This window comes from Grammomys surdaster, unplaced genomic scaffold (assembly GCF_004785775.1).
Source record: "Grammomys surdaster isolate TR1022 unplaced genomic scaffold, NIH_TR_1.0 198, whole genome shotgun sequence".
In the NCBI taxonomy this organism is placed as follows: Eukaryota; Metazoa; Chordata; class Mammalia; order Rodentia; family Muridae; genus Grammomys; species Grammomys surdaster.
The window spans coordinates 2,879,691-2,902,916 of NW_021604643.1; the positions used below are offsets into that span (position 1 = coordinate 2,879,691).

Below are 23,226 nucleotides of genomic sequence, written 5' to 3' on the forward strand. Positions count from 1 at the left end.
GAAACAGAGAGACAGAGAGACAGAGAGACAGAGAGACAGAGAGAGAGGTATTTGATGTGTATTTTGTAGATACCACATTTAGGAAAAGCATTAGATTATATACCTTGAGAAAAAAAATGAAGAAAAGCAAGCTAAGGTCTAGTTGCTCTGCTGATGCTAGCCCGATGTCATTTACAGAAATATGCTTGATACTTTTTTTTTCCCCAAGGGATTCTAGGAATTCTAAGGAGCATAAAACCTGGTGAGACTAGCTGTCCCTGGGCTTAAATGCCTTGCAATGAGAACCGTGGTAAAGGTCTTGGGCAATTATTGACCGAGTTTTGTGTACCAAATCCCGTAGCAGTTATTCTGATTATTTTTTAATCCTTAGAAAATGCCTACCACTGTGTTTATAAATGACTGACAATTTACTTTTTAAAGTGAACAACAGTGAATATGGATTTCTTTACATTATAAATTGCATGCCTGCTTCTGTATTCTTTGCTATGCAGGATACTAAGAATAGATTAACCTTTACAAGAATACCCAATGGCATTGCTTAGGAAACCTACTAATGTCTTCATGAATGTATAGGCAATACGTAAAAATTAGTATTTCAATTTAATCTCTTAGGAGATTTTGAGTTATACTTATTGCTAGGAAAGTTTTGTTCTTAATAGTGTTGATGGTTAACCTCTAAGGACTAAAAGTACAATTTTTCTTGGGCCCATTACTTCACACCATTGGTTATTATTTACTCAATTTCAGCAAAGCCTATAAAAAGACAGTCCTGGGTGGCTCATTCCCTAACTTCATCAAGTACCTCTGAGGACTCTCTGTCTTGTAACCCAGTTACCATTCATTCAACTTTGTTTCTGTAGCAGGTGTTCTTGGGGTGTTGTATAGTTTTTGTTAATTTAATTTTCAAGAATCTAATGCATTTCAGTGCTATATTTACATCATTTCTTTCCCTCCCCCGCACCCAACCCCCACTCATTCTTAAATTCATGACCACTTCTTGTAAAATAGGTTGTGTGTGTGTGTGTGTGTATATGTGTATGCATGCTGCATGTGTACATACATATGTACATATGTATGTATGTATCTAACTTGCGAAGTCCACTTAGTATTGCTCATATGTACATGTTTAGGGCTCACCCTTTGTGATTTTATACTCTTATTGGGAGATCAGCCCTGTAAATGATAACCATCTCTGTAGTCATTTATTGCCTGTAGCTCTTCATTAGGGATGAGTCCTTGTGAAATTTCTCCAATCTGTGTTGGCATGGCCACTGTTTTATTGTTGTTGTTGTTATTGGTGGTGGTGGTTTGGTTTTGGTTTGTTTGTTTACTTGTTTGTTTGTTTTAGAGATTGAGTTTTTCTGTGTAGTTCTGGCTCTCCTGGAACTTGCTCTGTAGACCAAGCTGACTCAGAGACTCACCTGCCTCTGGCATGTCAACTGCTCTTGTTGAGATTTTATAGGTACAGCTTCCTTGTCATGTCTAAAAGATAATGTCAAGCAGTAGGCAAGCTGATCCTCTGGCTCATACAATCTGTTTGTCACCTCTTCTGCAGTTTTCAGTAAGTCTTAATATATGAGTTGTGCTGTGGATCTGTCTATCAACTTGGGCTGAGTTTTTATAGATCAAGAGGGATTTTGTTGGTTTAGAAATTTTATATTTTTTGTGAATATTTGTTGAGTGGTTCTTGTTGTTGTTGTTGTTGTTGTTAGGTAAATAGTTGTTGGTAGAGAGCATATCCCAGACTTGCCTGTAATTCATTTTGTAGCCTGGGCTAACCTCACTGTTCTCCTGCTGCAGTTCAAGATGACAGATGTGTATTACCACACCCAGATATAGGCTGACTTTTGAATCAATATAGCCTATGCCTACCCCAATTTGGGCCCATAAATTTTACTACATTTGTTTGTTTCACTCATTCTAAACAGAATAATTGTCCATACGGCTAATGGGGCTGAATTTAAATAATCAGCTGACACTATGTATGGGTATGTTTGTGTATGTGTGTTTGTGTGTGTGTGTATGCATGCTTGTATGTATGTGTGACTCACTTTTACAAAACAGTAATCGTAGTACATTTTTTATCAGTGTGGGAAAAGAAAGGAAAAGGAAAATATAAACGGAACATTTAAAAGGATGTCATTCCTATTGGCATCAGCAAATCGATTATGGCATTTGTCATTTTGAAACCTCTTACAATGTATCATCCATTATAATATAAACTATGATACCTGAGTAGAGCCCAAAACACAAAAATGCCTTGTGTGTATAGCCCACAAAAAAAATTCAGTCATTTAAGTGATCTACAGATCATGATGATAAACTTCTAAAGGCATAAGAATCAGTATGCTACACAAAACCAGTGACTTAGCAGTTAATACTGCTTAAACACAATGAGTAAGTGGAGGATGCGAGGGGAGAGGAAGGGAGGGTAGAGAGGGAAAGATCAAGGAAGGCAGGAAGTCTTCCTGCACTTGTTTAAGTGGTATGTACAGGTATTAGTTTCAGAATCTGCAGGGACTAGACTACTGGCCATTGAGTTTCATTTTAAATCTGAATGCTGACCATATAAAGGAATATTAGTTGAGTTTCTCTTGCTACTATAATTTATTTATTTTGAAAGACATTTTCACAAGTCTGAAATGGTAATATATCTTACAAACCATAGTCACAAATGTATACTATCATTGTCTTGATGTCATTGAGCATGTGCCTGTCACTGTGCTACGTACTGGTGTATTTCTGAACAAACATATATCATCCATGATTGTTGTGCAGGGAGAACACATGTGTATTTGGTTTTGAACATGGCTCCTGTACACTTACATTTTTATTAACAGATGGAAGATGCCTGGTATAGAGGGAAAAACACTAAGCCAAATATGTATATTGGTTCAGGATGATTGTGGGTTAGAAGAGGAAAGAATCAATAACAATGAACAATATGGAAAACCATTAAAGGAATGATCACATCTATGCTATGAACATAGTCACAGAGTAATCCAATTTACTTTATCCTTGGCCTCCTTCAGTTTTCCTGGACTATTTGGTTGCCACATTAACTACATTTTACCTACTTCATCGGCTTGTCACTTGCCATCATGGCTAAGACTTGACATAAAAAGCCGGATAGCAAAAGAGAAAGTCTGAAAAACAACCCATTTGTATGATGGAAAACAGGTTGATAACTGCTAGCATCACTTCAAAGATTGAAATCGTATGTCAGGTTATACAAATGTACCAAAAGACATTATGGTTATACCCAGTAGGCATTATAAATATCTAAAATACTCAGTGTATCACTAGCAAGCAAGGAAACTAGGGAAAAGACTCAGTAAATTCTGAGACAAGGAGGTGTGGTGTCTTCACAGCTCTGGGAGGCCTTCTTGCAGAAGCTCTGGGAAACCTTTACAAATGTCCTTGGAGAATGTTGCCCATGACAACTTCGTGGAGAGCATGCTTTGCTTGATTCTTACTCCCTGCTCTGCACTTAAATGCCTTTGGAATGGACCTTTAATGGCCTCACTCTCTATAGCAGATGTATTTAATTTTATAATTTTCATTGTGTTAAAACTCTCAATTACATGGGATCCCAAACCTGAAATATGAAATAATTGTTATCAGTTTGGCTGGGAATTGTATAACATTGGAAGATTGCCCGGAGAATTTCTGGTCTATTGGGAAGCATTTCACTGAGCATACTGCAGGAGAACAATAACGGAATGTGGGCTGTTTAAGAACAAAGCTGTGTTTTGAGAAAATATTCTTAAAGCAAGTTGTCCACTTGATGTGCCTTTGTTAGGCAAAATTTGAAGTGAAAAAAAAAGTTACATAGGATTTCACATTGAAAAGTGGTGTATAAGTCTTTTAAATGCAGAATATTTGGGCCTCTGTGTGTGTGTGTGTGTGTGTGTGTGTGTGGTCTGTGTGTATGAATGTGTTGTTTTATGATGTTTTTTAATTAAAATGTTCAGCTAGTACATGCAGAATTAGGTTTCATTCTGACACTTTCATCCACTAGTTGGCTAACCATGCTGTTTCTTTTCCTCCATCCTCATGAATGCCACTCCCTCCAGTGCCTGTCATGGATCTTTCCATCCACCCATACCTCTCCTCTCCTGGACTTAACATATATGCGTATAAATATGCTAAGCTAGGACCTCATATGCTAGAGCACATAGGGTTTTTATCTATCTGATTAACATCACATAATACAATCCTTTCCGGATTCATTGACTTTCCTGAAAAATTCCTATAATTTTCCTTCACAGCTGAGCAAAATTCCATTGTGTATATGTGCCACATTTTTACTAGCATTCACCTATAGATGAGCATTGAAGATAGTTCCATTTTTTATTGTGAATTATGTAGCAATAAACATGGATGTGTGTGTGTGTGTGTGTGTGTGTGTATGTCTGAGGTAGGATACTATCCTTTCGGTACATGTCCATGAATGGTTATTTAGAATCTTCTATTTTTAATTATTTATTCAAGAAACCTTCTTAATATTTTCCATATATATTCTACTAACTTATACTCCCACCAACAGTGAATAAGTGTTTCTCCTTCCCCACTTTCTTTGTTGAATTTCTTGGTGTTAGCCATTCTGACTAGGAGGAGATTAAGCCTCAAAAGTATCTGTAGTTTATATTCCTCTGATGGCTAAGAATGTTAAATACCTCTTAGGGTGTTTCTATGGAGAGTCATCTGTTTGTTTCATTGATGCATGTTTTGATTGGCAGAGTGTTTGGTCTTTAAGTTCTGTGGGGTTTTTTATTTATTCTAGATATCAATCCTCAATATGATATATGGCTGGCAAAGATGTTCTCCCATTCTATAGACTCACTGTTGGCTCTGCTGTGAGTTTTCTATGCTGTACAAAAGCCTTGTGATTCCATGCTTACCTGCTTGTTAGTTCTTGGTGCTGTTTCCTGGACAATAGGAGTCCCATTCATAAAGTTCTTACCCTAACTTCCATCCTTAAGTATGTCCGTGTGTTTCCCTCTCAGTATTTCAGGCTTTAAATGAAAGTCTTTAAGCTATTTTAAATTTATTTTTGTATTGAATGGGAGATACGGATCTATTTTCATTTTTCTCAGGATGGATATAGACCTTTTTCCTGCACCACTAGTTGAATAGGCTATGTTTTTTTTCCAGTGTATGTTTTTGACACCTATGTAAAAATTAAGTGTCCATAACTGTTTACTCCTGAGTCTGCTATTCTATTCTACAGGTATCCACATCTGTCTTTATACCAGTACCATGCTGTGGGATTTTTTTTTCTTTTACTCATGGTGGGACTTGTAATTATCCAACTCATCCTTCCAGTTTGCCATTATTATATTAGAAGCAAACTAACATTTCTCCAATACTGACAGATGCCTACAAGAACACTGCCATGGCCACCAGTCTTATTATCAATAAACCATTTTAAAAACCAAGACTATTGTCACATGGACACTGACATATCCTTTAAAATAGATGTGTTGTATTACCATGTATGTAAATACCTACATACATGTACTTATGTGTGCATCTTCCTTATGCAATCTACTTCAAATACTCTTAACATTCATTTTATCAGGAAAATATTTTATACTTTATTATCTTCCAGTTGCTCGTGTGTTGCTTTCTCTTCAGATCTTAGTCACTTCTTAACCCTTCTTTTCTTGATAATAATATTTCAAATCAAACTTTTAAATAAAATAATGCATTATCAATTAAAGATACCATGCATATTATTGAATCAATTTCCACCTTGTTTTTTGATACAGTCTCTCTCGATGATCCTGGAGCTCACTCATTGGTTGGAGTGACTCACCTGTGTGTCCCCAGGATCCTTCTGTCTCTGCCTCCCAATACTGGAATCATAGGTTCTCACTGCCATGCCCAGCTATTATGTGCAGGTACTGGATCCGAACTCAGGTCCTGATGCTTGTACTATAGGCACATTATTCACACAGCCATTGCTAAACCCTAGGTCTTGGTTTTGTTGAAGCTGGTTTTCTCATTCAAGAAAAGTTCTTAGAATTACTTGAGTCCTTTTTATTTGCATCGTAAAGTTCTCGAATTATCTTTAGCTCTGTATTTGGGGGAGTAGAATTGGTGTTTGAACTAGCAAATATTTGCTTGTTTTCTGCTATAATTTATATCTTTAATTTATCTCTGTCACCTACCTCTTGTCCCTTTAAGTCAGGCTATCTCTGAGTACTTTATTTTGGTTTTATCTGATGATACTGTTACTTGTCTCTGTTCACTTGTGATGAATTTCTCATGTCTATTCTTACTGGAAAGTGTTATGCACAAGTCATTGCTGGTTCATGTTTTGGAGCTAGATTGATTTTAGTTCCAATTTGCCTGAACAGCCATGAATAAATGGAACATATCCCTTTCTTGAGTTACAGTTTCTTCATGTGAAATTGCACTTGTCACTAGTATTAAGTGGGTTTACATATACGGAAAGTTCGATAAAAATAGAAGCTGATATAATAATATTCTCTCCATCATGCCAGCCAACTATGCTGTGTGAAATGTCAGGGTAACTATAGTCATTCCTATGGATGTTGGGTTTTGTCTGGGTTATTTTTAACCTTTTTCGCTTTCAGTTGACATTTCTTCACCATGCCTACAAACCAGTTTTTGCTTCATCCAGGTCTCACTGTGAAGAAAACATAGGTGTTTTCCCAGTGTTTGTTGAGATTTAGATATAGTTGCTCATGCACAACTAGATTTGTTAGCATTACTTCTCCAAGTAATGGATCTCTTCATCTCTTCTTCCATTGAGGTATGGCTTATTTCTGTAGTCCGCTCTCAGTCTCCTTTTAGCATCTTTTACTTATGCCTTTTTCCTAAGTGGGATTTATAGTATACACTTTATTTTACTGACATCGTTTCCTGCCTCCCTCTCTCTGCCTATAAGGTATATATGTACATTCTTGTGCATGTGTGTGCATGTGCGTGTGTATGAGTGTGTGTGTGTGCATATATGTGTGTGTGTATGTGTGTATGTATGTGTGTGTCACTGAGCTATCTCTCATCCTCCCCAATACTTTTTATATAAACAAACTATCTTCTTCTGAGATACATGGATAAAATTCTCTAGATTCTACTGGGCTTCCTCAACCACTTCATTTTCTCAACCTCTTACTAAACCCTCTTGATGCGCAAATGCCTGTGATATCTAATAGCTTGCTATGAGATATTCCTTTTAGGCAGCACTAGCCTTTACTTTAGACTCAACATGTGTATCCTGTTCAGTGCCAGTTTTTTCCCCGAAATTGTAATGTCACATGTAGATAATGTTATCTATCAGTCATTTTCTGAAGAAATTATGTCTCCTCTTGAACTTAGAGGTTTCATATTTGAGGAAGCTTATAAAATAATAATTTAAAATGAATGTATTTTACAGCAGGGATTTTCTGGTATAAAGTTGGGATACGTTTGTTGTACCCATCTCTTCATTCTCCCATCTTTAATACTGTAAACTGCATTTCTATAGAAGGCTGTTTTAGCTCATTTATTCCATACCATAATTTTTAGTTTCTTCCAAGAAATCTGCTGAAGTAATTATTGAGTCTTTTTCCTCTATGCCAATTTACCTTTAAGATATTCCCTAATAAAAATTTTACAGGTGAGAGATTTTAGTTTTGACATATTTCTTCATAGGGCAAATGAGCTTTGCAGTGTTGGTGTATTTTATTTCAGTCCTCATAGTATATGTATATAGACTGGATAATTCAGGTCCTCAGGGTATATCTGTGTAGACAGGTTAGGGCAGGTCCTCAGGGTGCATGTGTGTAGACATAGGTTACTGCAGGTACTCAGGGTGTATGTGTGTAGACACCCACATAGGTTAGGGCAGGTCCTCAGGGTCCATGTGTGCAGACATACACATAGGTTAGGGCAGATACTCAGGGTGTATGTGTGTAGACATGCACATAGGTTAGGGCAGATACTCAGGGTGTATGTGTATAGACACACACATAGGTTAGGGCAGGTCCTGAGCACTGCATGAATGTGTCATCTGCTATCACTTTCAAGGAATGAGCCTAGTCTGAAACTCTTCATTTAGCTTCAGTAGAACAAATGATTCTTTATTCTCTCCTAAAATGAACTTTTCAGAAACATCCTTTGTTTTCAGAACATGCTTCGTTTAGGCTTAGTTTTCTAATTTTTTAATAAAAATTTTGAGAATTTTCTCTTTCTTTTATCATGAAGTATATACATTTTTACAACCAATATAGGTGGGCTGACTCTTTAATACTTATGAACTTACTGAGCCTTTCCAGCCCTCGGTGGCTTTTCTCAGTCACATTTGACTTCGGTAACCTACACAGCCTACAATGGAGCATGGAAGCCTGGGCTATGGAGGACAATACCTGGCTTGAAATCCCTACTTGATTTTTTTTTACTAGTTTCAGCTTTGAAAAGATATGAAACTTTCTAAAGTTAGGTTTCCATATCTGTAAAAGGGAAACAGCAATGCTTTCTGTCTCAGTGGGTGGGTTATTTAGCATGCATTGAGTGAACAGTCTACTTAAAGCCCTCAACACAGCACCACAGCACAGGTCTAGGCAGAGGCAGAGTCATCAGAGGAAAGAAGAAAGTGAAGCTGCTTTCTGAACTTGGGTTTCTGTTTTTTCTCCTCCAAAACTACCTTCCTATTTTCCTTTTCCTCTCGTTCCCAAGAAAGCACTCCGGAAGTGCTCATGTTTGAATTCCTCTCAGTTTCCCATAGGATCAGAATGTCGTCTCACGTCATGATAGAATAACCCCAACCCAAACTCTGCTCTTCCTGATGCCACTGCACACCTTCATACTAGGGAACTGTCTCTCGGCTCACTTTGGTTTTCAATGGGTTCTTTTTAATCTGCAAGCCATGCTTCAGGAGAATTGTAGTGAGTCGGAGGGCAGCCTGAGCTACAGAGCAAGACTTCTCAGAAAGAAAAAGATGGAGAGATGCCCATCCAAGTCTCCAGTCCATGGCATGTTCTTTTTTTTCTTCCTTAATGATGCTGCAGCACTAGCTGTAATTTCAACATCCTAATGCATACCATGCTGAATGTCAATGGAAGAGAAGATGCAAAGGCGTTATCTTTCCTGTCACTTGAGCATAAGCATCTCTATAACACCACCAGACATTTCGGGATGAATTTTCATTAGCCTTTATTAATTTCTTCCTGGGCGTATGTGTGTGATATGTACATTTTTAAATGATGGATTTCTATTGATTTACAATAATGAGAAATACTGCCAGAAATTGATGTAAGTCAGGAGTTTCTGAAATGTGTAATAACATTTACTCCAAATTCTAGAATCTAAAATGCTTACTGATTTCCAAGGAACTTTAAAATTAAAGCTAAATGTTGAGAAATTTTTCCTAAAATTTTTTTACTCTTATTTTTAACACTGATTTTATTGGGGAGGGTATGGAAGCATGCCACAGTGTGTGTGTGTGTGTGTGTGTGTGTGTGTGTGTGCACACGTGTGCACAGGAGTGCATGTATACGTGCATGTGTGCATGCATCCATGCAGATCAGAGAATAACCTTTAGAATTCATTTTTCACCTTCTACCCCGTGGATACCAAGAATCAAACTCAAATTTTTAGTCTTGGTGACAAGCACCTTTATCCACTGAGCCATACCATCAACCTAAAAGAACATGATTATAGTCATTTATTTGTAACAGGGAAAAAATGGGAGGAAATATTTGTAAAGTAACTGAGACTCTCAGCAGTGTGGACTGGGGTATCACCTAGAGGCAGAGCCCTGGCCTGGCATGCACAGGGCCCTGTGTTCCGCCCTAATACTGCCAGTAATCATAAAGATTCACACAGCTAAGTTACAAGCACTGCAAATCTCTGAACTCTGTAGCAACTACCAGGAGCCTTTCAATCTGACAATCCACTTCATGAATAGGTATACCTGCAGCTTCTTCCTAATATGCAATGCTATAAAGCATTCTGATAGCAAGCCAAAGAGTATTCCACCACGGCCTCATCAGTGACCAGCCAGCAAGGGTGAAGACTTTCCACAGACAAAGGCAATGTACAGAGTGGGCACACATTATATACCCCAGCCTAGGATAGGAGATAGCTAACATCGCCATGGTTTGAAAAGGATGGTAAAAAGAGACCTTTGCAACACATCTTAGTAGCACTACAATTCACGAAGCAGAAATATACCAAGTGCTAACATGTTTGACTGTGTATTAGAGAATGTTACACATAAGAAAATAACCTGTGACAAATGCTTTGGGACAGCCTTAGAAAACATCGTTTGATTGCTTGAGCTTTATCAGGCATGCGTGCAGTTTCACCCTCTGAGTTTTCCTGATACAATAGGTCACTAATCTCCGAAATTCACCCTGTCTCTTGCCTTGGGGAACTTACTTACCTGGCACTTTAGTATATCCATTACCTCCAAATCTTACAGCTGCATTGCTGAATAAATGGTTCTGTCCCCATGTTACAGCAAAGGAAACAGTCCTGGACAGGCAACTCTCCATGGTTACACAGTAAGCACAAATCGCCTTGACTTGATGTAATTTGTACCATTCTCATTTACCTGAAAACTATGCTTATTACTTTTTCGAAAAAATTTGGATAAATAATGACAAAGATAGGGGTATGGATGTCTTCTGCAGCCCTGAGTCAATTGTCCTAGAATTGTCTGTTTATTCATGCCGTGCCTGGAAACAGAAGGTGAGCAAGGACTTTGAACAGAGTCACAGGGGTCAGTTTAGTGAAGTGTGCTTACAGTGTCACATACTGCCTACCTGGGAGGATTTTAAAGCTTTGTGACAAAGATGAGAGGCAGATCCAGATTCGGGATTGTAGACTGAACAGAGATGTCCACGTGCATTCGAGGTACTCTTGTTAAGGATGTAAGGGTGCCAGTGGAAAACTTGCTGTCATGACATCTGAATACTGTTAGCAGTTACTGTACCTCACCATCTCCAGTTTAATAGCCATCATCATTCAGCAAAGTCCAATAATTTATTCATCATGTATGTCAATGAAGAGTTGACCGTTGAGTGTGCACAATATATCTCGTGTGTAGGGACTGTGGGGACAAAAGTCTTTTGTGTGTAATAACAGATACACTAAGTGGTGAAGTAAAATTTTTAAGGGTAAAGGCCATCTCAGGGTCCCTGGGAAAAGTTTCCATCGCTTGGCACAGGCCATCTTCATGCATGTTTTTTGAGACCAGGTTTTTTGTTTATTGGTTTTTTTACCTTTTGTTAGACTGAATTTATAGAGCCTGGGAATTCTTCCGCTAGAGAGAAAAGCAAAAACTGGACCTGCATTTGTGAACTAATGTGTTCCTAGTTCTGTTAAGGTCTGAATGGATCATGCAGGGCTCAACAGGGGGTTCTGATAGAAGTCATAGTTCTAACTGTTGACATAAGAGAAATCATGCTTTTCTACACTACAACTTGATTTTGGAGCTAAACTTTTTAAGTGTGTGTATATGTCCATGTATGTGAGTGTGTGTGTGTGTGTGTGTGTGTGTGAGAGAGAGAGAGAGAGAGAGAGAGAGGGAGAGGGAGAGGGAGAGGGAGAGGGAGAGGGAGAGTGGGGAGAGGGGAGAGGGGAGAGGGGAGAGGGGAGAGGGAGAGGGAGAGGGAGAGGGAGCACATGTCAGGAAAGGGGGGAGTGCATGCACTCCCTTCACTGAGTCTCCTGTGCTCAGTTATCACTGGTGTGCAGACTCTGGTCAGAATAATGCTATTACCTTTCTTGGCAGACTTTGAGCATATCCTTCCTCCTCTTCTTTAATCTGCGCATAGTAAACCCATTCTCACGGTTACTAATTTCTTCAGCATAGGCTCAATGACATTCACTTTCTGGCTATTTGTTTCCAGTTCTGTTTTAAGTACACTAATGGAAGGAACCTGAGTGTGCTTGGGTTGGTTTTATTTAATTGCCGAGATAGCTGAGTGATGGCTGATTGTCCCACAGTTGTCCATTGATCTGAGTGATACCTACTCATTTCATTAGACAGAATCATTCTCACTCAAGACAGATGATCCGAGTAGTTTCATTCTCTCCCCTTGTTGATAAATTTCTTCTATGAAGATAAGTGTCTTGTTTCTTTTGTCACTTACCTATAGACTTAAGGGGAGGATGAAGATGGTGGTGATGATGACAGTGGTGGTGATAGTGATGATGGTGATGTGGTGATGATGGTGGTGGTGGTGATGATGGTGATGATGATGGTGGTGGTGATGGTGGTACATCTTTTGTAGGGAATGGGAGACTCTTTTTTCTCTTGAAAAAGTTCAGGTGAGTCAGTTGCCCAAGCTTCAATTTGGACCTTGTTTGTAAGGATCATTAAATGCAAGTTTGTTTCCAAACTCACACATCTGAGAATTATTTTCCAGAATTCTTGGTGAGTGACTTTTATTTTCTTTTTTAATATAAGTGCTAGCAGTTACACTTAAAAGCTTAATAAGAAGCACTACACAAAAATAACTCTCTTGAGACATGCCCTGCTTATTCTAAATCTTGTAGTGAGTTCATTAAAAAAAAAAAAAGAAACTTTGAACTTCTGAGAGCAAGAACATTGTACAACCCCATGGTAACCAGAGTCATTGTCCTGTGTTAACAGCTATAAACTAGTGGTGTTTAGGGACAGATTTGAGCTCATCCACTGAGGAGCTTAGCTAACCAGGCTATGAAGCACATCAAAGTGAGACCCTGGCAAGGGAGATGATCAATTCACAACATGAATGCTATGTAATTACGTAATAAAGTTATAATCTCACATAAATGTGAAGTACATTTAAAAGACTTGATTTTTCTGGTATTTTTTTCTCCTGATCTTTGATTAGAATGCATAAAAAAGGTAGAACTTCTGCAAGCAAGATTAACATTTAAGAATATTTTTAATATGATAGTAGACAAAAATCAAGCAATGGAGTTGAGGTAGTAGGTACACAAGGGTCACATGACCATGAGACCATGTCCTAAGATGCTTGTTTGGCTCCTTGACTCAGAATGTCTAAGGATAACCACAGAAGCCAGAATACATCCTTTCCCAGAGCAGCCTATGGGTCTGTTCTGGAAGCAACTGTATCTGCTAACTAACAGTATGAGTGCTACAGGCAAAACCCACAGCTGTGGATTCAGGCTCTTCCTGTGGCCCCTCCATGGACTTGCATGACTGTACAACTTTGATTCCCACCTTTGTAGTTGTGGAGAAATGCTAAAGTGATAAGTCCTTACATCATGATTCTTAATATTACACAACAATATTATTTATGTAACACACAGTACCTGGTCTTGGCCAGTACACTCTTTAAGTATTGTATCTTATTACAAGGTCAGACAAAAAAGAAAAACCATTTGTAGTGTAAAACAAGGCTTTTCCAGAACTGCCCAGAAGGTTAAGTTCATTTCCATGATTCTTAAGATCACAGTTAGCTATGTTTTGGGGTGTATTGTTGAGACATAACTGGTGACAATCACAGGAAGAAGCCCCCCGCCCCCATCTAGAAGCTGTTAGATAGAGGCGACCAGCAAGTTCAACATCTTCTCTTTCTAGGTTGGCTAGGCATTTGCCTCCCTCCCCCCCCACACACCCCCCCGTTGTAGCTCTTTGCAGTTGCTTTTGAGAAAGAGCAGGCTTGGGTTTTGAGGTCAGGGGAATGGAGGCCAAAGGTATTTGTGGAAGTGTGTGATTTTTAAGGGATCCTGTGTTACTCCTGTACCTATGGCTTTCCCTAGGAAGGGTGCTCAGCTTTTCCTCTGTGCTTTGGCTCTCAGTATGTTTACCAGAATGTTCTCTTACCAAATCTTTGGTAATCTGGCTCAATCCTCACCTCTATATCAGCCCTGTGAGAATAAGTAAAAATATGAAATAAGATGGAAATAAGATGGAACTCAAACATCAGCATAATCAAGAGTCCTTCAGAGTGTGCTCCTGACTAAAGCCACTATCTAATATGGCTAAGCTCTCACTGTTTCCTGAGCTCATTAGTTGTCTTTCCATGGACAGAAATGCCACTTTTTCCAAACTCATTGATTTTTTTTTCCTTTATTTTCTTACTTGTATATTTTGGTGAAATTCAGGCAGCTCCATTCATTATCAGGTGTCAAAGTAGAATTATCAGGCCACCTCATTCTTTCAAATGTCCTGATGCTGAGTTTTCTAATTACAACTATTCCAGAAACTAGATTTTGTAACTCAGCGTGAGAACGAGTAACCCAAGCAATGTCTTCAGGCTGAGTTGATTGCGGGAGGCTTCCTCCATCTGCCAGAGCACAGCTGCTTCAGGTACAAGATAAATGTCCCCTGTTGGATGACTTTTCCATTTTAGCATTGAGGTGATCTAAAGGAAAAATAGATGATTATCAATGTTCAGAACCCTATGCTGAATTTTTCTGAGTCTTACAGGTATCATAGAAAATTCACTGCAATCCTGTTTTCCTAAAGAATACTATTTAAAATACAGACGTTCTAGCTGTGTGTTAATGTTATCTCTAAATTGCTAGGTTGGTTTAGATAGATATAGCCATCAAGCCCATGGGTACTTTTTGTTGTTCTGCTGTTTACACATGAAAAAAAATGCATGTTCATTTGGGAACATTGTGGAAAACCATAAATGAGCATCTGGAATGTCTACTCAAACTGGACATTTTTCCTGAGAGCTTTGCCCTGCTCTTTAGTGGGCACACAAAGAAGGACATGCACTGTGGGCATCCTACCTCAGTCAGATCGGAGCATCTGTGTTGATACCAGCATCCCGAATGAGTTTCTGCATGTCACTAACAGTACAGCACTGAGTCTTCTGAGTTTTCATGTGAATTCAAGGCAAGTCAGCAAAGGACCACATCAAGCCATCTGCCTTAGAGGCAACATTTTCCTTCCTCCTGGGCCCCACTGAACACCTCTCTCCCTTTCTTGAGTTTCATGCCTTCCCACTCTCTAAAATGGTTCTCAACAAGGGTGGTATTCAAACAGAATGAAAATCCTGTTTCCATCACTCTCCCAAGGCCACTTAGCATGGTTCTAATTGTCTAAACATTAGTCCTTTCACTATCATAACCTTTAAAAAGTCATTGTGTTGTCTTCTGAAGAGGCTCACTCTGTTTTCTTTCTGAGAGGTAAAGAAATGGTATCAACACTCAGTAGTTCTTTTCTTTCTCCAACTTCTTGATATTCAAATTGCCAAGTAACAGCAGTGGGTTACCTGGACAAAAAGACAAACTAGCTCTGATTCCTAAGAGATTATTGTGCACTAGGCATTATGTTGAGTAGTTAGTATTACTTTAACCAATTGTCAAGTTCTATGTTCTAGCTAAGTGAGAAAAGTAATTCTTTGTATAGATTAATTTCACATAGAAAAGGAAAGAGTTGTAGTCTGAGGATGGAGCTACTTACTTCTAGGAGAGCATTGACCAAATTGTACATATGGTAGCCATGATGGGACAGCAATTAGCTTGAAGCAAAGTAATGCATAGGCTTCAAGAGGTCTGCCAGAGATTGACATATTCAGAGGCAGATGCTCACAGCTAACCATTGACCTGATCAAGGGGTTCCCAATGGAGGAGTTAGAGTGAAGACTGTAGGAGCTGAAAGGGTTTACAGCCCCATGAGGAGAGCAACAATACCAACCAATCAGATCTCCCAGTATCTAAACCACCAGCCTGGGAACACTTACGGAGGGATCCATGGCTCCAGCTGTATATGTAAGGGAGGACGGCCTTGTCGGGCATAGATGGGCGAGGAGATCCTTGGTCCCATGAAGGCTGGACACCATGTATGGGGAAATTCTAGGATGGGGAGGTGGAAGTGGGTGGGGGTAGGTAGGGTCACATCCGAAGAGAAACAGAAGGAAGGGTGATGGGATAGGGGGTTCCTGGGTGGGGGGAGGGGAAAATGGGGATAACATCTGAACTTTAAATAAAATATCCCCCCCCAAAAAAAGTATGAGCCACAGTTACTAAGTGCTCCCTTAGCAGTGAAATGGGAGTGTTCGAGATAGATATCCAGTAACTTGCTCAGAATTGGAAGTGGGTGTTCTCTAGGTTGTTGAATCCTCCAAACGCTAGGTACAAGATGATGAAAATAATTACATAGGTCATGTGATAATTATTACCATAATTCTCATTTAGGAAAAAGATATCAAGGGTGTTGATGTGGCACTGTGAGTAAAGGTGCTCACTTCTAACCCTGATGACCTGAATTTGATCCCAGAACCCACAATATAGAAAGAGGACTGAACTCATCCGTGAAAGTTGTCCTACAAATACATACACCATGTAGTACATGAGATCACAGAGAGAAATAAATAAGTGAAAAAACACTAGGGTGTTTTAAAAAGATGGGCACATCTCAGACTACTAGACTGAAGAATGCACAAGAACAATCTGTTCTCACCATGTCCGGTACCTACTGCGCACTTGTGTTCTCTAAAAGAGACCCAGACTGTCTTATCTGACTTGGTTGTGTTTTTGTTAGATTTTCAGTGTGGCCTCTTCGGTCGTTACCTTCTGTTCCTCTGCACTATCAGCCCTGAGAACTAGTGAGCTGTCTGTTTAATATATCTGCTACACATTAAAAAGTGAGAATGTTCTCCTAGCCTCTGCATAGTAGAGCCTAACTTTTGGATCAAGCCACATTCTTTTCCTAAAAGAACTCTAAAAGTGTGAGCTTTATTTCAGCTATTTTTTTTCCTTGACCTACACATGTATTTGTACAGAAGGTTAAATGCTGATCTTTGGTAAACTGCAATTGATTGCCTAGTTGTAAGATTAAAGGGGAAACGTTATAGAGGTTTCTGCTTTGACTAATCTGTGTCTGAAGATGCAAATTCTCACTCGAGATAGTCACTCTGTAGTGAGCAGCCATTTTGTCAAGGAAATGGGAAACCTTTCCCCCTCCCCGCCGTTATCACTAAGCTACAATGACACACCAACACTGAGCATAGGATTTCTTCTTATGGTTACATCTTCTGCCTTCCACAGACTGACATCATGCCCCCACACTGAGAGCAGGAATGGCCTTTGGCATTTGATTATCCCAAACCCAAATCTCCATCCCGTTTTTAGTACTTTGCCATTTTGATTTTGCTTTTTGAATTTGCTTGTGACTCTGCTTCCCCCATCTTTTTTTTTTTTTTGGTACAATGATTCTTACCTTGTCTTTCCCCAGTCCGTTTCTGACCTGGAGAGACGTACAGCATGTTATTGTCAGGACTTCCCGTGCGGGACATTTGAACGCTAATGACTGGAAAACCAATGCTGCTGGTTTTAAGGGTGAGAACTTCTTTCCTATTCTGTCACAGGCAAAACATTTTTATTTTTCCCCAATTTTAAATGGAGAGCAAGAAACTGAACCCTTCAAACAAAGCAAAATGAAATTTTGTGCTCATACATGAAGAATTCTTTGGTTCTTCCATACATAAAAGGCAGATTGATTTTTTTTTAATTAAAAGTATACATACATGGCAGATTTCCTATGCTTCCAACATCATAGGTCAAATTTTTAAAAATTCCCCCAACTCCCAAGCATAATTGGCCTATGGGAAGCCTAACTGCTTTGGTATTCGCTGTCACTGACTCTCTGAGTGGTATTTTTTTATAACTCTGTGTTTTTAAGTTCTTCACCTTTGCTTCCTCGTGTATAATTGCTGGCATATACTTCTCACTATAATCTAGCAATTAGGCATGCATTTTGTAACACTGTTTTCAATAGTTTTAAAACGTTCACAAACAGAAAAGCAGGCATATTTCTATGAGCAAACCCACAGTGAAGATAAAATGTCCCACTGAGCAGTCCCTAGCAGCTGTGTGTGACATAGAACAAACACGGAATGTTCTTCCTACAGCTGAAGCAAGTTATATGTCTCTTTAGTGCTCTTCTTAACAGTAGCCATCATCCTTTTTGTAGTGGATAATATATATCATAATAAATAGGAAGTAATCCTATAAGGCATTTCTAAAGATTAGTGTGTTTACTCAAGTAGCAAATAACCGAAATTTTAATCTATGAAGTTATAACAAAAATTACTTAATATCAGAGCTACAGCCATAAACTTTTTCCCAAATAATTTTAGATCCTAACATATCCCTCTCTAGGGAAAACAGTATTCACTAGTGTAAGGAATATGTAATCAGTGGTGATTCTGGCACTCAGACCACTGAAAACATGATAAATAATCCCAAGGAAGCCATTCATTTTAAGGTCCCTAATTGTTTAAACATTATGGAATCTGAAAAACATCTACATGATATCACACATAGGAGCTTAATATATCCATAGGGAACTATGTCCATTACATGCAAATACTTATGCCAAAATGTATATTCTTTAAAAAATTCTTTGCAGATAGCTCTTGGTAAACTCACCCTTAACCATGACCTATGAATCTGTCAAGGATCCACACATATAACCAGTTATCTGATGTTTTAACATGATCCATTCCATACCTTCTGCTCTTGAAGTGTGGTTTTTCTTTTCTTGGCTGCAAACTACATAGAGTAGTGTGCTGGTGTACTATTTCCCCCTTCCCCCCCCAAAAAAAAAAAAACCCTGTAAATGCCTGTTGCTGTCCTGCTCTGAGAAACCAATGTGCAAACTCAAAATTGTAGTTGCATGGGCAATGTTAAAATTATTTGAAATTTCACTTCTTCCAAAAACACAAAACAAAAACAAAAAAAAAGCCAGAAAGTTTGTCATATGTATGTTTCTAGATAAAGCCATGATCTGCATGGGGCGTTGGGGGTTGGGGTGAGGGGATCAACATTAACCTTGGCTGCAAAGGCCTTCTTAGCAGAGGGCTCACACACAAAGTCCATTGACCTCCATGAAGCTGAAGCATCAACTTTAACCCAAATAAACTTCCTAGTCTGACTTACTCCTTTCTGGCAACTTAAAAAGAGCAAATGGTTCTAATAAAGCACGCAGCTCTTTGGAAAACCTCTGTTGGTTTTGGAGAGGGGAAAACAGGGGATTTAAACTAAATCAGCAGACCCAAACGTGAATTTCAAGGGACTGTACACTGCTTCTGGCAAGGAGGAAATTGTATTTAACTATTGCACGTGGCAATATTTAGTATAATATTTCACTCTCCTCTTAGGTGGCTGCCAAGAGTAACAATTAAAGTTCATTTTTTCATAGATGAATTACTCGGAATGGTCTGGGATCCCACGGGAATTGTTTTGTAATTTTGTTGATGGCAAGCCCCCATAATTCATCTAAATATGATCATAATAAGATGAATTCTTTCAAAGTTATTTTCTTCCTTATTCTAAACGTTGCTATCCCTTCCCAAGCGCCCCACAAATAAAAGGGACACGGGCAAAGGCTAGCAGGAGCAAAGTGCTCAGAAAGGAAGGAATACAGCTCACCAGGGCAGGAAAAAAAAAAACACTGTCTTTTTATGAAACAGAAACTCAAAGAATAAAAAGAGCAAATGTTTACTAGAGATCTGTGCAGTGATAGCTCAGCAAGAATTTGACGTTTAAATCAGATCCACCAGCAGTAGGTGCCTTGCTTAGCGTGCTCCTTTTTCCCCTTATACTAGAGAAAGCAGAGTGGTCTATGGCAGAAGCCTCCACCGTGGTACTACCCCACCCACCCCACTCAGTCTCAGTACTGCATAAAACATAGACTTAAAGTGAAATTGAAAACTCCTGGTGGTGCATGCCTTTAATGACTGCACTTGGGAGGCAGAAGCAGGTGGATTTCTGTGAGTTTGGGGCCAGCCTGGACTACATATTTCTAGGACAGACAGACACACACACACACACACATGCAAGTACAGGGAGACAGAGAGAGGTGGGGGGAGAAGTTTCACAGATGTCTAAGATTAGGGAAAGTAGAAACCAGTTTTGTTCAGAAGTTTCAGTAGTCTTCCTTATCCTGATAAATTCAGCAAAGCCAACACCCCAAAGGGCATGAATAGCTGTCTCTCACTGAATCTGTCAGATCTGTCTTGTGCTACCACCCTCCATTTCTTTAGGCATAACCATATGCTACACATTAGCAACAGACAGCAGAGCCGAAAGGTAACGGAACCACAGGAGTGTAGAAGTCTCCTGAAGGCTGGTCTGATGCACGCTTGTACTGTGTGGGCCTGGACTAGGGAAGTGTTTCTCTTCTCTTGGAGCAGCCGCTCCTCCGCTCATGTTCCTACCCAGTGTAGGAAGGACAGGGACCTCTGGAGATCCACCACTGTTCTCTGAATGACACATTGGTGGCTGAGGTTTTCTGTACTCCCCTCATAGCAATCTGCAGATGCTCCCATAGCAAGACCAGCTCACGATATGGAAAACCCCAAAGACAGTAGCCACAGTCAACACTTGGCTGCTAATGATACCTTGACTTCCACTTAGTTTAATTGGATTAAAGTGATTTTGTCATGGTGCTTAATAATAGTAACAATGACAATAATCTCGGCATAATTAAAATGTCTCTAAGAGCAGACTAATTTTGCAGAATAAACATAAGGAAGTGAATGTGCACTCATATAAAATAACTAAATTTATTTGCCTAGTATTTTGTGACTAATTCTGGTCAAGTTTTAGCTACTTTTTGACAATGTACTTCACTCCAGAGTTAGTGACTTGAAAAAAAAAGGCTATGAATATCACACATTCATGAATATCACATTACATCCACTTGAAAATGTATGTGAAAATGGAAAATCATTCATCTTAAGAGCAGATGTGGAACTCTATCAATGAAGAACTAAAATGTCAACTCTAGTGTCCCAGTGCTAAACAACATTCCCAAAGCCAGAAAATGACTTCATCATGAGATGGTTGGCATTGTATTAGGATTAGTTTTTCGCCATCCCTTCTCTTTCCTCTTCTGTTTTCTTCCCTCTAATTTGCATCCCCATTCCACGCACCTTTAATTGCACCAATGAGCTATTTCAAAGGAGTGTTCTCCACCCAAGTGGTTCTCCTCACAGAATTCAATGAATATTGTTTCTTCATTGATTGATTCCTAAGGATTTTCTGAATATTTTCAGCCCTCCAGCCAAAGCAGTAGGGAATTGTGGGTGTGATACACTCGCATAATTTATAGACACAGAAGTTGACACAGGTCTTTTGTTTGGGGGAGACAAGCTATCACACCCTATGTAAGCTGAGCTGACCTCAAACTTACTATATAGGCCAAAGTGGCCTTGAATTTATGGCAATCCTCATGTTTCTCTTCCTGAATACTGGAATTAAAGGCATATATCCATGACTGGCTCGCCTGTACTTACTTTTATTCTCATTCCAACCCCTGACAACCCCTCCAGATCACACTAGATAGTAGTATTGATAGCACTGTATTTGGCCACAACAGGATGCACCTAAAGCCTAGAGCACCTGTCATGTGTCTGGTGTATATTTTGACAGACTCTTCTAACATTGTCACCCAGAAGACTGGCCACGATGTTCATCCAAAGAGTTTTCTATAGTCTGGGGATCACAGCATTTCTGGGAAAAAAATTTGCTTTTGGGGGGCTCTTCTGTCCTCTACTGCATTACTCTGAGGAAACCACAACCAGCCGTGCCTCTGCACTTGCAGTGCCCAGACTGTGTAGCTGATCCTTCTTCCCAAATCCTGAGCTGTGCTTTGAGGAAGTGGTTGTGACTCTACAGGATGCATGAACATCTCTTTGAATCAAACTATTTGTATTTGGATTATATGACTGTGTACGGATAAACTCTCTTATATCTAGGAACAGAAGTAGATATCAGATAATAAATTAGGACCTTCTGTCATCTTTACTAGGCGAAAGAATGAAAAAAAAAGTCATTGAAACTCAAAAAATGACCACTAAGTGAGCGAGGTGGCCACGCCCTCCATTTCACTGCCCACCCAGACTATGTAAGTCTCTGTTTTTCTACCAGCATGTCGCTGAAACCTCCCCTGTCCCCACTGACTCTTTCCTGGACCACCACTAAACTACTAGATTTTTTTTTTTTAATGTCTAACTGGTTACCCACCATGGTAAAAACAATTGACAGTCTAACATGACTTCTTAGCTTCTCAAATCTTAACTTTTAATCATTTTTTTTGTTACCTTTAATTGCCATCATTGTGTTTCCATTGGTAGGGAATGGTAATTTTATTACAGTATATTTTTAATAGCTACCTGCCTTTCAGTTTGTAACAATTATTTTTTAAAAAAATTGGAAATACTGAAACCATTAAGCATGCCATAAAATGAAATGTTTGGATTTGTTTTAAGAGTATAAAGTGTTCTCTAATGTGTTGTCACTTGAAAGGGTATTATTATAAACCCTTAATAATAAATAAAATTATTTTATTTTATTTTATTTTATGATTTTTCTATTTAAATAATATCGCATCTATACAACTCTACAACTTTCCTGTAGATTCAATGTTGGTAATTGATGTATGTTTCATAATGCTTGGGTACACAGTGCTTTAGTTGATATTTTATGTTTTTGAAGAAAAGTCAAAATGGCATACTATTGATCTGGACAGTATGAACAAGGGCATTCAAATCAGATATGGGACTCTAGTAGAACTCCTTTGGAAAAGTAAGGCAATTGTTACTGGAAAGTAGGGTGAGTAGACACATTTGATCCTACTGACAGATTTGCTTACTGAAGATACCTCTTGATTTTTTTTCTCCTCGTTCTATGCTTCCTAGGATTGAACATATACTCCTTTCATATTTATTGATTCATGTATTTCTTGACTGTGGTATGCATGATCTTATCTTTTAGTTCATCCACAGACTGATGTGACTCACACACTTTTGGGAGAGCTTCCGTTTATTCTTTTGTCTGGTGGATAATCTAGATGGTAACACTAAGTCCCTGACAGGAATCTCAGACTAGTTGTTACTTACTCTAAATTCTTGTCTCCAAAATGCTCACTGTTTCCTATGGATAGCTAACTACTAAAAGTATGAAGCTTATAAATATCTTCAAAGAATAAAAAAAATGGTTTTCTCCTTGTTGTTCTTCCACAGAGTGGTAGCATTAGATTGGTCAGTTTTCTGTTAGTCAAGCTTTGGTTCAGTTTTATGTTCTTTTGAGTTTCAAATGCACACAGTTTTGTTCTTAATAAACCCACCTTCAGGACTTTGAACGTGCTCTGTGATAGAACGCTTGCCAACATGTGTAAGACCCTGGGTTTCACACACACGTACATGTCACCCGGCCACACACATATACTCTAGCCCTCTGATTCATATTCTCTCTCTCTCTCTCTCTCTCTCTCTCTCTCTCTCTCTCTCTCTC

The 23,226-nt window shown here is 39.0% G+C and overlaps 1 protein-coding gene across 1 annotated transcript in view; it reads left to right on the forward strand.

Annotated features, from left to right (window-relative positions):
* Pcsk5 (proprotein convertase subtilisin/kexin type 5) overlaps positions 1-23,226 on the forward strand; it is a 409,108-nt gene that overhangs the window by 202,499 nt on the left and 183,383 nt on the right. Inside the window, exon 10 of the mRNA XM_028770072.1 lies at positions 17,162-17,265. Coding sequence (XP_028625905.1) covers positions 17,162-17,265 — 104 coding nt within the window. The remainder of the gene's footprint in view (positions 1-17,161; positions 17,266-23,226) is intronic.